The sequence below is a fragment of the Centropristis striata genome, chromosome 16, assembly GCF_030273125.1.
Source record: "Centropristis striata isolate RG_2023a ecotype Rhode Island chromosome 16, C.striata_1.0, whole genome shotgun sequence".
NCBI classification, from domain to species: Eukaryota; Metazoa; Chordata; class Actinopteri; order Perciformes; family Serranidae; genus Centropristis; species Centropristis striata.
This window is the reverse complement of record NC_081532.1, coordinates 10,584,101-10,598,537: the sequence shown is the minus strand read 5'-3', so window position 1 is coordinate 10,598,537 and position 14,437 is coordinate 10,584,101. Positions and strand designations below refer to the sequence as shown.

General features: G+C 41.9%; 1 protein-coding gene across 1 annotated transcript in view; it reads left to right on the top strand.

Annotated features, from left to right (window-relative positions):
* The window catches only part of tnika (TRAF2 and NCK interacting kinase a), a 71,204-nt gene that overhangs the window by 41,997 nt on the left and 14,770 nt on the right, over positions 1-14,437 (top strand). The window contains exons 9-19 of the mRNA XM_059354058.1: positions 377-455; positions 569-744; positions 2,299-2,365; positions 2,468-2,666; positions 3,981-4,097; positions 5,629-5,715; positions 7,197-7,409; positions 11,439-11,603; positions 11,825-12,085; positions 12,890-12,987; positions 14,018-14,133. Of these exons, the coding sequence (XP_059210041.1) occupies positions 377-455; positions 569-744; positions 2,299-2,365; positions 2,468-2,666; positions 3,981-4,097; positions 5,629-5,715; positions 7,197-7,409; positions 11,439-11,603; positions 11,825-12,085; positions 12,890-12,987; positions 14,018-14,133 (1,578 nt within the window). The remainder of the gene's footprint in view (positions 1-376; positions 456-568; positions 745-2,298; positions 2,366-2,467; positions 2,667-3,980; positions 4,098-5,628; positions 5,716-7,196; positions 7,410-11,438; positions 11,604-11,824; positions 12,086-12,889; positions 12,988-14,017; positions 14,134-14,437) is intronic.

Sequence of the window (14,437 nt, the reverse complement as noted above, 5' to 3'; positions counted from 1 at the left end):
CAGGACAAACTAAAAGCAGTGAAAAATATGATCAGAAACATTTACAAGATCTGTTATTCTGGTCATTGTTTGAACATTGGCTATGTTTAAATATTAAAGATCCTTAATAAGAAAAATTACAGCTGTAAGTGCATCAATGCCTGTTTGTAAGATGGATAATCAACTTAGGTGTTCTTCAAGAAGACAAGACCTAATTGTGTGCGTTTGTGTGTGTAAAAATCTAATAGATTGTTATCAGTATCGACAGCATATATTGATCAGATGAGGGCTAACTCCAGCTGGCTTTGACTATATGCCATGATAATGTTCAGCACAATTAACTGGACACGTTCATCCTAACTCAACCATGTTTGGTGCCTGATATCTGATTCTTTAGCGCTGTGTGACATGCACCCAATGAGAGCCCTCTTCCTCATCCCACGCAACCCCGCCCCCAGACTCAAGTCAAAGAAGTGGTGAGTGTGAATCTCGCAACACCATGAAAAGCAGGATCATCAGTTCAGACATACACTTGATCACAGCAGGGATTTTTTATTCACTTCTTTGGTGTATGCGTGTGTGGTTTCAGGTCGAAGAAGTTCCAGTCGTTCATAGAGAGCTGTCTGGTGAAGAGCCATGGCCAGAGACCCAGCACAGAGCAGCTCCTCAAACACCCGTTCATCAGAGACCTGCCCAACGAGAGGCAGATCCGCATCCAGCTGAAGGACCACATCGACCGCACCAAGAAGAAGAGAGGAGAGAGGGGTGAGGAAGAACATGTGCTATAGAAATGCACGTATGGATTTACATGTAGATTAACACACACGTGGCGGAGGAGGTGGAGCGATTGATTCATTAAGTAGTTCCACTTGATAGATGGCAGCTTGTTGAGTTAGCCGACGGGCGAGACACGAAAGGCAGGAACATTGTTTTTTCATGCACGGGTACATTTTGAGATTCATTTTACAATTGATATCTAGATTTGAGATTCATTTTACAATTGATATCTAGATTTTTAAGGTTTTTACAGCCTGATTTATAAAATATTGAAATTGTTATGGGTGTTTCTATTGTATGGAGTGTTAAAAAGACATCCCAGAATAATATGTACCAAACAAAGGTTTTTTCTTCAGTGTTTTTTTTCTTTAATCTGTTTGTAGGACATCTCTGCAGCAACACAATACTTAATTCAGAATGGTATTTTGACACCACACACAGTAATGGAAAATATATCAAATCATTGTTTTCTTCAATATCTAATTTCTAGACATTTTCCATGGTTTTCTTGATAATAACCAAAATCATTATCAAGAAAACAATGGAAATTGTCTAGATATGAGCTCTCACATTAAACTCTTATGAGCTATTTTTGTTGTTATCATTATATTTGTCCAAACAAATGTACATTTAGTTGTACTAGGCATTAAAATGAACAAGATATTAGAGAAAACAAGGGTAGTCTAATAATGTTTTCCATGACTGTATTTTGCCTTTAACAAATATTCCCCCTCCTGCTTAATTTGTAAAATCATACAAATTAAGGATTGTAACTTTAAAGTGCCGCTGGCCCACCCATTACATTCAGTGTGTTGCTGAAGATCTATCTCACACACACAAAAATACACAGATCAACACATGATTGTTGCACACAAAAGAAGAATTACTGCAAGGGTGCAGGGGGAATACATGTCAGATGCAACCACAGACGCAAATTCTCACACATGTGCCGTCACAGTGAGGCAGGAAATAAAAGTGACAGACTTCCACTCCAACACGACACACAAACACACACAGTTTGAGTGATAGACTGACAGTAGCACGCGGGACTGCGCCAGAAAGAACCACATTAACCGCTTCAAGAAACAACATACTGCAGGGCGGACGTCGTGATGATGTATAGAAATGTCTTGTCATTGTGGAGACTGTGGCTTTCTCCAGCTGTCACTTTGTCACATTCGGAGGACAGGTCTGTGTGGATGTGTCTCAGGAAGAGCCGGGCCGCCTCTACAACTGTTATGCTTTAAGCCCGTTTGACTGAAAGAGCTTCGAGCTAATGTTCTCCACCTCACTACACACAGTAAAATTACAATTTATACTCTTATTCAAAGCGGCTAAGAGAAAGTGCCTTGGAGGGGTGAGGATCTGGGAATGCCAGAATCGTGAGCAGTTTAAAAATGAACAAAGGTAGTTCAAGTGAAAAATGGAAAAACGTGAAGTGGAATGGCTTCGCTCTCTGCTGGTTATTACCTTACAAACTTTAGCTTTTTTTCTCTTTTCTATGCTTTAATTCTTTTACATTTTTCTTTCTCTCTCCATCAGATGAGACAGAATATGAGTACAGTGGTAGTGAAGAGGAGGACGAAGAAAGAGACATGGGTGAACCGAGGTCAGTGTCCTCATGAATGTACTAATATAAACTTAAATATAAACTTTTCTCAAAAACTATGTCTTCAATAACTCAAAATCATCCTCACCGGTGCATTCGCAGCTCCATAATCAACGTGCCCGGGGAGTCGACCCTGAGGCGGGACTTCCTGCGCCTCCAGCTGGCCAATAAGGAGCGATCCGAAGCACAGCGGCGGCAGCAGCTGGAGCAACAGCAGAATGAGGAGCACAAGCGCTTACTGTTGGCTGAGAGACAGAAACGCATCGAGGAGCAGAAGGAGCAGAGGAGGCGGCTGGAGGAGGTAAGCTGGAGGAAGCATTAACCTTGACCTTTGACCTTGTTGAAAACATTTACCTCCAGCAGCTCATAAAAGAAAAAAATACATGACTTTATATCTTTTTAACATGGATAATCCAAATTTACACTCACACACCAAAAGTCAATCGAAACCGAAAATGGTAAAGAATCTCTCAAAAATCCCACATTAGGACCCCAAATCTTAAGGATCATATAAAAAAACATGCTGTGATTTGGTTTTAAATGGCTAGGCCATTCTGTTCTGGAAACTGCTAAGAAACCCACTTATTTTCAATAAACTTAGAAAAGCCATCCATCCTGTTTTTTTTTTTTTTAGTTTGTAGTTGTAAAATTTTACGAGGCTGTGATTATCCCAGAGTTTCAATAGGTCTCAACACAATCTAATGTATATAAAAACCCCACATTTATAATGCATGCAAAATACTGCACTGGACTGTAAAGGGGAGACTCATGAGTACCCATCCAACCTGATGTTATTCAGATATCTTGAGGCCAGAGGTCAAGGGAGCCCTTTGGAAATAGTTGTTCGTTTTTCCCTTGCCAAAACTTAACCGAACTTTCAAGTATTTAGTCCCCTTCTCGACAAAAGATATAATGACGTGTCTGGTACCAATAGATTAGTTAGTTTATCTTATTATTTTATATGATGCTAATATCTTCACTGAACCTACTTTAGTCTCTGAAAGACAGTAATGTGGGCTGAGGATGTTGGCATCCTCGTGGAGCTGAAGAGGTTTAACACTTTAAAGCCTATTTGCAGACATAATTTGTCCCATTCTGGCAGTTCAAACTTACAAACTTCACCATGTGGTAGAGACTGCAGTGGTATAGAGACAGACAGACACACACACACAGCGTTTCCCCAGTGTCCTTCTCTTAGTTCCAGAGAGCAGGCTTATAGAAGAAAATCCTTAGCACATAATCTGTGCGCTCTCTCTGGGTTCCCACCAGGGTTTGCCTCCCAACGCACGGCTAAGCACCATGACTCGACTCAACTAACATGACCCTTCCACTCAGGGCCAAGTGTGTGTCTGTGACTCTGCTTGTGAGCAAATACATGTGTGAATGCTGTGCCCTGTGTGAATATACTGTTACAGTTCCCTCCATTATTGATAAAAGAATCGAAGCCAAGACATGAAATTTGGTGGGGGAAAAAAATAAAAAGATGATCAAATGAGTCCACATATCAAAGATTCAGCATGTGTGTGAGAATCTCTGCGGAGACATGATTCCGTAATTTGCGTGAAAACATTGTGTTGTGATCCTGAATCTTCTTGTGCTCGTGTTCTCCTGACAGCAGCAGCAGCGAGAGCGTGAGCTGAGGAAACAGCATGAGAGGGAACAGAGGAGGCGCTACGAGGAAATGGAGCAGCTCCGCAGAGAGGAGGAGAGGAGGCATGCAGAAAGAGAACAGGTTTATACACTTATTGTAATGTTGCATGAAAACACACAACTGTATGCATGAAGGCAGACAGTGTGGTGCCACAGAAATGTGTCACATGTTGACAACTCAACTTCAGAATCCCTCATTTGCCCTTAAACTTTCTATTTCTTTTTATGGCAACGTCTTCCTCTGTCTTCCTGAGTCACTCTGATTTTTACTTGTCTCTTTAAATTACCTCAGTGCTATATGTTTTTTGTAGGAGTTCAGTTTTAGACACAAAGAACTTGGACATTATTAATGTGATGATACAGTTGCGCTTTGCTTTGTTTTTCTGTGCTCATGGTCCCATATTTGTTTTTTTGGTAACTTTCTTCTTCTCAGCTCTTGGATCTTTAATGCAGCTATTAGTCAGTATAAATCAAATTAAACTGCATTGCAGCATCTTGAATATTGCAAAAACAAAGCATAAACAGATGGATTTTTTCCTAAGAGTTGGCTTAAAGCAAAAAATAAAGACTCAGTGAATTTAAATGGGATCCAGAGTAAAGCAAAGTTAGAAAGTTGTTATTCTTTAATAAAAATAAAGTCATGCCCTTGGCAATATTACCTGGTAATATTTTAAAGCACTGGTGGCTGGTCTGCACAATATAGAAAGTCCAGTGGGTGCAAGTACAAGTTGAATGAATTATCTTAATTACAGCATATTCCTCTTAAGCATGTATTGCATATAGGAAAAGCTCAATGTTTTCAAAAATGCATAAAAAACTTTTTGAAATATTGAGAGACTTGATTTTTTTCAGTATTTCTGATATAGTATCAGAGGTGAGACCTTTTGTAATAAACAAAGTCAATATTAGTAATAATAACTTTATTTATAGAGCACTTTTAACACAAGAGATGTAGCTCAAACAAATAAACAAATAGATAAAAAAAAAAAACAACATAAAAAAAATGGGCAATATGACAATAAAATTAGACAATAAAAAGAAAAAATATCATACAATATGTAAGTAAAAAGACCAATAAAAATAGTAAAACTAAGAGAATCTGTCAAAAGATATGACAATAATGAAAGCTGGTAGCCTTTGCTAATTCTGGAATATTTATTCTGCTTTTGATGTCGCTCTTCTGAGTACTTTGATTGTTCTCTTCTGTCTTTCCTGCTTTCTTCAACAATTCCTTCCTCCGTCCTCTCACTGAACTTGCGGCTGTTCTGATGGTTATTTTTCATCTGTCCTGGTCCTTCTTTATCGCTCTGTTGCTTTCCTCCCACGCTTTTCAATCGTTTGGAAAGATATATTCAAACCCCTTTTTTTCCCCTCCGTCTCTTTGTCATATTTCCTTTGTAACACATTACAATTGTTCGAGAACACGTTCTCCTTTAGCTTCATCTGGTTTCTGACTCTCATCTTCTCTCCTCATTCACAGCCACCTCGGGAGATTATCTTCTCTATATCTCTTTGTATATCTGTCTTTCTCTCTCTGTCTGTGTTCGGATGTTCAGATTTCCTGATTTTTCTCTCGGTCTATTTCTATCTCCTTGTGCCGACACGCTGCTCAGGAGTATATCCGTAGACAGCTGGAAGAGGAACAGAGGCAGTTAGAGATTCTCCAGCAGCAGCTACTACAGGAACAGGCATTATTGATGGTAACCATAGCCCTCCCACGTGCTACTACTGCTCCCCATCTGTGCTGTGTGGCCCCCTATCCCCACTGCATGCACCCCAGTGGCAGTCGTACACAGGAACTGACTGTGCGGGAATCCACAGTCTGAGTCACTCAACCTGTTAGCTACACATCTGAAGAAAAAACAAAAAGCTGGAATAATGAATTGCTTATCTCTAATGCTTGTGTTGAATTTATTCGTCACACTGATTGCATGAAATGTACCATTTTGTTGGCTGGATCTCAAAGGATTCCCCAGAGGGTGCAGAAAAACAGTTTTGTCAGCCCCAATCATGTTGGCCCACACAAAGTGTGAACATCCAAAAGAAAATAGGACGTTGTTATTTTCCACAGAGGGTTTCTCTCAGTGCCCCAGTCTTATCTAGGGCAACAGTTTTATGTTTTATTACTGTGAGGAATCCACAGTATGTCTTGTAGTATTTGTCCACTGCTCCTTGGATGCTATTTGAAGATAAAAAAATAGTAAAGAAGAGCATGAAAGGAAAACTTTTGAGATCCAACTCGTGAACTCCGGAGTGTTGTGGCCCAAAAAACGGCATCTTCCCCTCCTTACTGTCATCCATCCTCCCTCCATTCCTCTCAGTACCTACCCTCCTCTCCCCTGTCTCATCAGATTTGCTAAAACCTTATGTCCAGTAATTTCCTAGTCCCCTTTATCCATCATCAGCCTTAAAACTGTGATTATAAGTGTGTGTTCATGTTCCATTAATGTTTTTCCAGTTGTTCAGTTGTTACAAATGCATATTTATAAAAACAGTTTCTGTTCTAGAACCAGTCATATCCAATATAGCCGATACCCAATTTACTTTCCAATCGTACCCATTTCATGCAATTCCAGCATTGTTTAAGGACCCTAGTATGAAGAAATATTAATATACACCATTTTTGGAATCGGAAAGAAAAAAACATGTTTATACTGCAGGAGAAAGACTTCATGTGTTTTTGGCCAAAACTGCATGGGATTCGCATAAACTGGGCATGTCTGTAAATGGGACTTGTGGGTAACCATAGAGTCCATTTTCACTCAGACAGCTTGAGGTCAGAGGTCAAGGGACCCTGTGAATATGGCGGTGTCAGTTTTTCCCATGGCAAAATTGTATTTATTTAGCCTGCTTCCTAACAAGTTATGACATGAAAGGTACCAATGGACACGTAAGTCTTCTAGTTTCATATCAAGATCTAGCTTGAAAACCGAGCCGGCCACAGCCTCATAAGACGGTTATGTTGGTATGTAAGATCTAGGGGGACCAGAAGGTGGTCCAGGCTTAATATTAATACCCCCACAACTTGTTTGTTGTCTGGTGTTGATCTGTGTGTCTTTCACCACATCTTCCTCAACCTCTGTCCGCCTTTTTTTTTTCCCCCTGTTTCTTTCAATTTTTTTTCCTGTCTCTCATCTCTGTTCTCTCTCCCATACCTCAACTGCTCCCTCTCTCCCTCCAGGAGTACAAACGTAAGCAGATAGAGGAGCAGCGGCAGGCAGAGCGGCTACAGAGGCAGCTCCAGCAGGAGAGAGCCTACCTGGTGTCTCTACAGCAGCAGCAGCAACAACAGCAGCAGCAGCAGCAGCAGGAGGGAAGACAAGCAGAGAAGAAACCGCTTTACCACTACAAAGATATCATCAATCCTAATGACAAGCCTGCCTGGGCCAAAGAGGTAAGGCGCAACATGCATGGTATTCAAAGACATGCATGCAAGTGAGAAAAAGTACCAGCTCTGAGGGCAGTAGTGCACAAAATGTACGCATGTATTGTTGATGATCCTGGTAATGTTTTGGAAATCAACCCCTAATGTATGTTAAACACCCAGTGGCCTTCTTGTGTTGTTAATATCTTATTCAGCAGGTCTTACAAGAAGCAGCGTTCCTGTGGGAGACTGTCAATTCAATCTGAAGATATTTGAGAATTAGCGCTTCGATAATCGCAGTGTGATGTCTGCTTTGTGTTTGTTGTTGTCTGTGTTTGTCTTGTTGCTTACCGTCCTCTGACTCTGACTCCTAGGTCCTGAAGCAGCAGCATGTTCAGGGTAACCCGCCCCGCTCCCAACTACGACATCACCAGTCATTCAACCAACCAGCTTCATCCCCTGGCTCTCACGGCCAGCACAGAGCTCGGTCCCCTAAGCGAACCCCTTCCCACAGTGCCCAGCTCCGCCCCACCCAACTCCCGCATATCCATATTTCACTAGATCCTGGAGAACCCCTAGATCCAGGGCTTAAGCAGGAGATAAGTCAGCAGGTCAGAGAGTTTAGGGCTCAGAAACTCAGTCAGAGGGGCCGCAGCCCGGGGGGCATCCAGGAACACATCCAGGCTCCTGGCCAAGGGCCCTGTAAGGGACAAAGTAAGAGTCAACAAGGGCCAGTCAGCCAAGCTAACCCAGTATCCAACCCGTATCCTCTGGGGCCTAGTAATCACAAAGAGAAGCCAAGAGATAGGCCACTCTCTGCCCCCAACCAGGCAGCCATCCAGGGGCTAATGTCTCCTGACCTACAGCTTAAAGCCCTTCAACCTCATCCTCAGTCCCCAGGACAGGGGAGACCCCAGGCTGGATCTAACCCTCTTTCCATCCCTTTGATCAAACTGGTTAGTCACCGTCATCGCACAAGGTCACACTCACCTTGCTGTAGAATAGATGTAGATGTAGAGCCGGAGTATCAGGATGAATGGGCGAAGGGGAAGTTGGCAGCTTTCAGTCAAGAGAGCCTTATGGTGCCACCTGACTGGGAGACAGGCCCAACTGACCCCCTCTCTCAATCCTTCCCTGACAATGCCCTCAGATTTGACCAACCTAGATACAGGAATTCCTACTCACCTGCCTCTGCCTCTGGTGGTTTCCTTCAAGTCCCTGGTAGAATTCACTCGCATCCCCCTCCTTGTCATAGAGCATCCTCTATGAATGACCTTAGCAATTCTGCCCCAGCAGCCTCACTTAGACAGCATCTGGCTGACAGCAGACGTGGTAGTTCCTCCTTTGAAGACGTTCAATCCACCAATCCAGCCTCTTGTTTGGGCCTTTCTCCTTTCGGCTCTCCACAAGTCTCCCCCACGTCCTCAGGCTCGTGGTCCCCCAATCCCTTTTCCCCTCAATTCTCTGCAGACACCATGGTGTTCAACAACAACCTTAGATGGTCTCCACCTTCCCACAGCCACTTCCTCCTGCCCAACCAGTCCTCCTCTCCCCTCTTCCTCTCACCTGCATCATCCCCCCACTGCTCCCCAAAAAGCTCTCCCTTCGGATCTCAGACCCAGCTCTGTGTCAGATCTGCTGTGTGCTAGACCCATGTATAGGAACACACATATATACCCACATTTTCATACTTTTATATTTGAATAAATAATGCATTTCCTAGCCCCAAATCCTAAACTTAACTATAATGAGGTACATGATGAACCCAAACTCTTATCTTATTATATCTTGTGTTGTCTTTAGTACTGATTGATACCAAATTAAGGGGTTGGTACACATATTTCGTCAGGACCACTTGGTATATGGTGAACTCAAAATATACTCAAATTAAAGGGATTGTCCTGATTTTATTAAATTGGGTTGTATGAAGTAGTCATAGTAGACTGACATTTAAAATTACAATTGCAATATTTCCAGTCAAATCTTTCAACATTCAACTGTAGTCCAAAAAAGGGCAACAAATCAAAACATCTACAGGCTCTTAACCAAAACTAACTTAACTAAACTAATCTAAAATTCAACCCATAAACTCGAACAGCCCTCTGTCAAATATATCCTCACTTTTCAGAAAATGTCTAAGAGTCTAATTAGACCAAAGATATAAGTACAAGAGAGCACAATTATAATGTAAATACACATTAAAGATCTGTAAATATATCTACATTTATCTCTGCAAAATCTTGTATTTTTTAACTTTTAATATTATATATACTTATAATATATGTTTGTTCATATTTTTTTTAACTTAAAAATGTTTTTCTACTGGGACTGAGATCCAGAGGAGAGATGCTGATTTTCAGGGACAGTTACTAATTTCTTCCTGATCTCTAGATAACTTAGTCAAACACACCCCCGCCCCAACACACCCACTCTGCAAGCCACCTCCTCGCCCTTATCACCCAGCGCCCCACAAACAAAGCATCATAGTAAACCCGCTCTGAGCCGTATTGGTGTTGATGTCATCCGGGAAACCTTCCCATCCCGACTTTTTAGGTCAGTCAACCAGTCAATCAAATCCCAGTTTGGTGATGGGTGCTGGCCAAGTGGTGGTGGGATCCTTCTAACAAACCTGGATCCTCAGAGAATGCTTTCTGTCCTCCAGTCGTTCTCCTTCCTAATCTTTTTCTGTGTCCTTTCTTAGTGTACTGACCACAATTAACATCCTCTAATGATCTGTTTTAATCTCTAAGAATCTCTGGCACGGTAGAAAGAGCTTTTGGGTTCATCTGGAGAACACTTGATACACTCAGAATAGATATTTAAGCAGCACTACCCAAAAGGTTTTTCTTCCGCAAGGGGATCTTCTGATAGTAATCTCTCTATCTTTCGAAGGTCAGCTGATGTTTATGCTAACCTTGATCACGTACTGCCTCCACAGATTAAACTCGACTTGGATCACAACTTCTCCTGAATCACTGATTACTTCTTTTCTATTGTTTCTTTGTACTTAGCTGCTGTTTATCTACAATTCTTTCCTTCATCAGTAGTTGCCTTTCATGCCAACTGAACAACTAACAACGTATTTTTAGACGTTTTCTGCCACCATATTTGTCATAGTTGCCCCACTGTAGTTGACTTCCTAGCAGGCAACTAACAAAGATTTGAGAAATGACACAGTATCGCATAGTTGTTCTGACCCAGGTCATAATCTTGAATAATCCAACTAGATTATGAGCTCATGTGGAATTAGAGAAAGCCTTCGAAGGGGATAGTTCTCATTGCACACGCATTTACCTGGGGGCTATTGACACTATGCCCTGCTGAGCCACCACTCAACCGTCCACCAGCCGTTGAGTAGATTGTTTAGACTGGAAAAAGTGTGATTTGGGCAGCTGGGAGCATTCCTCGGAGCCTTCCCTCACTGCACAGCAGATAATCTGATAATCTGATTACACTGGCAAGAGGAGCTTTCTGTCTTCCTAACTCACTGATATTTGGTGCCTGTTGGCATTGACGCTCACGCTCACTTCCACAAGTCGGTGGAAATTTGAGCTCTTGTGTTCTTTAAAAATATAACAAAGTTTCGAATGGGGGCACACATTGCATTTGCACGTAATGAAATCTGATTTTGGGGTTGAATGTGGTGTCTGGTGAAGAGTATTAGAGATAATTCCTGACCTTTCCCATAGCCATCAGACAGTCTTCCGCCTCAGCTGTATGTGGGACACTTATACAATAATTAGATGTGTAAACAATGAGTTGTTGTGTGCTACATTGGCACCTGCAACCTGCCACATTTCTCTGGAAGTCTGTCATTGCTTCTATAATTATCCAGAGAGAATGTGAAACAACACCAGGAACAGTTTTGTCCTGTTGCTCATAAAAACAGTTTTACAGATAAATGTAGAAAAAACACATCAGTCCCACAGCATGATGTTAAGATTGTCTGGTGGCTTGTAGTGCATGATGGGGAGCGGTACCCACAGTGGGTCAATCGTGGTGATTGGTTGTGCTGTGAGCTTGGCTGTGAGTGACAGTGGTGTGTGTGACCTGTCCCAGGTGGAGGAGCGATCTAAGCTGAACAGACAGAGCTCCCCAGCGCTGCAGCACAAAGTGTCCAACCGCATCTCCGACCCCTCCCTCCCTCCCCGCTCCGAGTCCTTCAGCAGCGGGGGCATGCAGCCCGCCCGCACCCCACCCATCCACCGCTCCATTGAACCACAGGTGTGTGTGTGTGCAAAAGGAGGAAGTGAATGTTTGGTGTGTTTCCTAGGGAACAGTATAAAACCAAACAAATAATCACAAACCTCTTCACTCCTTGTAAAAACCCTTTACCATCTCTGTTTTTCTTCATCTAGATCCATTATCTGCCATTGTATTCACCTCATATTGCTACACCCGCCACTCTCAACTTGTCTGTCTTTCTCTCTCTCTCCCTCCTGCAGATGGCACACCTGGTTCCAGTGAAGACCCACTCTGGCTCCATGTCCGGCTCTCAGTCTCTGCAGGACCAGACGGGCTCAGCTCTGAGTGAGGGTGTCAGCGTGGGCTCCCCCAGACCCGAGATGCCCCGCCAGAACTCGGACCCCACTTCTGACACCCCGGGAGCCCCGCTGCGCATCACAGGCAGGGAGGAACGGGAACGGGACAGAGACCGGGATCGGGACAGAACTGCGTGGCTGAGAGAGGAGGACATCCCACCCAAGGTCTGAGATTTACCTTCAGGAAAAGACACTTAAATATATAGTTTACTCATTACTTTGATTTGTTCTCCTTATTGGATGAAAGTAATTGTATTATTAGGCATAACTACAACAGTCCTTTACTGTTGTAGTGAATTTTGGTTCAATTATTATAATTATTCGGTTTATTTCTACACTTTCAAAATGTTAAATATAGTATGCAATAAAACATTTTTATGAATTTAGTTTCATCATGAAATCGTCCATCAAAAACCTCAAGATAAACCCAAACCTCATCATGGAAATCATACTGATGATTGCTAATCTATTTGGTTATTATGTGGTTGATGTGTGACTTGCACACAATTTTGCCCTCTCAAGTCAAGTGAGGTGACTTAACTGATGCTGAAACAACAACAAATGACTCAGCCTGCAATGTTTAATCCGCTTTTACCAGTTTTTAAACGGTTCACTGGAGTTTATTATACTGCTGACTTTTATTCCCAAGGAATACAAACAAGTTTTGAAGTGCGTCATTTGCACTCTCTTGGCATTGTTAAGCTTGCTAGAAAACAAGCAGATCAACATTGCTTAGTGACAGGTAGTTCCTCAAGCCAGTTAACTGCCACCATTCTACATCTGTATAATTATTGACTGTAGATGTTATAATGAATGTGTTTTTCTGAATGTTTTGAAGTCTCTCTTAGAAAAAAACTCTTTAATTTTTATTACACTGTCTCTTTAAATAAAAACTGTAAATGAAAAATGCAAACCCATGCTGTAGCAACGACGGTGACCTTTTGTCTGTGTGTATTTCTGTGTGTCCAGGTCCCCCAGAGGACCACTTCCATCTCCCCAGCCTTGGTCAGGAAGAACTCCCCTAATGGAGGAGTGGGTCTGGGCCCTCGCACAGGATCTCGGGCCAGGTAAAGCTCACATTAGCACACTGTCCATCTCCTGAAGTCTAAACTAAACATCTGTAGTCATCTTTATGTCTAGATAATATTTTTAGCCACCTCTGAACACATTTACGAAGACTGGTTTCATGGAAGCTTTATTTAAACCTCTAATCATTTTCTTGTGTTATTCTTTTGTGATTATGAATGAACCCCCTGGATTTATATTTATGTCTTAAAACACCATATTAAGTGTTGCTGTATATACTTTTTTTAAAACTGATGTAGCTGTTAAATTAGAATTAAGATTCAACATTGTTAAGCAGAAGCTATTGATTGCAGAAATCACAGCATGCTGCATCAATGCTGTTTATACACTGCAGGAGCTAATGCATGCATTTGTGTTATGTAGATGTGCTGTTTAATTTTATCCTGTGTGCCATACAAGGGACTTTTTGGCTTTTAATTTGGCTGTGTTAATGCATATGGCACATTTTGGCAAAAAGTTCCACCTTAGCTGAGTATCCAAAAGACACTCAGGACAAACATGTTGCAATAGAAACCCATTAAAACCACAAGCTTCAAATCCCACAGCCTTTTAAGCATACAATCCTGTATTTTAATAAAAAGCCTTTGCTTCAAAATTGTTGCTTTTACTATTTTCCACCAGATTGACCTATTTTCTAATGTTTCCCCTATGGAGCAACTAAATCCTCTTTCCTGATTTCCATTATGGTTATTTCTGCTGTTTTTTATGGAGCACTACAGTATTTAATGCAGTGCATCAGTGAAAACATGGTGAAAAAAATATCCCACTAGCATTTGCAATTTCCATATAAAAAAATTGGCGTTATGTAATTACACTGGCATTTAAAAGGTTAAAATTCCAAAACTCAATTAACATTTGCTAGTTATCAGGATTGATTTTGCTTGAAAATTTGACTCAGTGAAAGTGGAAGATAGTATTAATAATATTATTTTATGGCTTTTATGGCATCAGAGCAACTTTAAAGTGAGGTGCAAGTGAAATGAGTAAAAAATGTTTTTCCACCTGTTTCAGTAACCCTGACCTGCGGCGCTCAGAGCTCTCTCTGGACGCCATGCTGCAGAGAACTTCCTCCAACTCATCATCCTCCTCCTCCCCTTCATCTCAGGGAGGCTCAGCTGAGAGGAGAGGTACAAAAACTCACTCATATGCAAATGGACACACGCTGAAATAAAAACGGACATGCACACACATACACCGACACACTTGCATGCGAGTAATTAAAAACCGGTGCATGTACTTGTATAGTACATGCAAATGCAGACAGAGAAACGCGCAAACATCCACACACACTCACAGGGCTTCAGCGAGTTTCAGAGGCTATCAGCGGGACAATGTCAGTCGCAGTTCTGCTCTGATCAACCTGTCTGATGTGCCCCGTTACTCTCCGCCTCCAGAGAGATAGAAGAGAGGAAATGAGAGAGGGAGATAGAG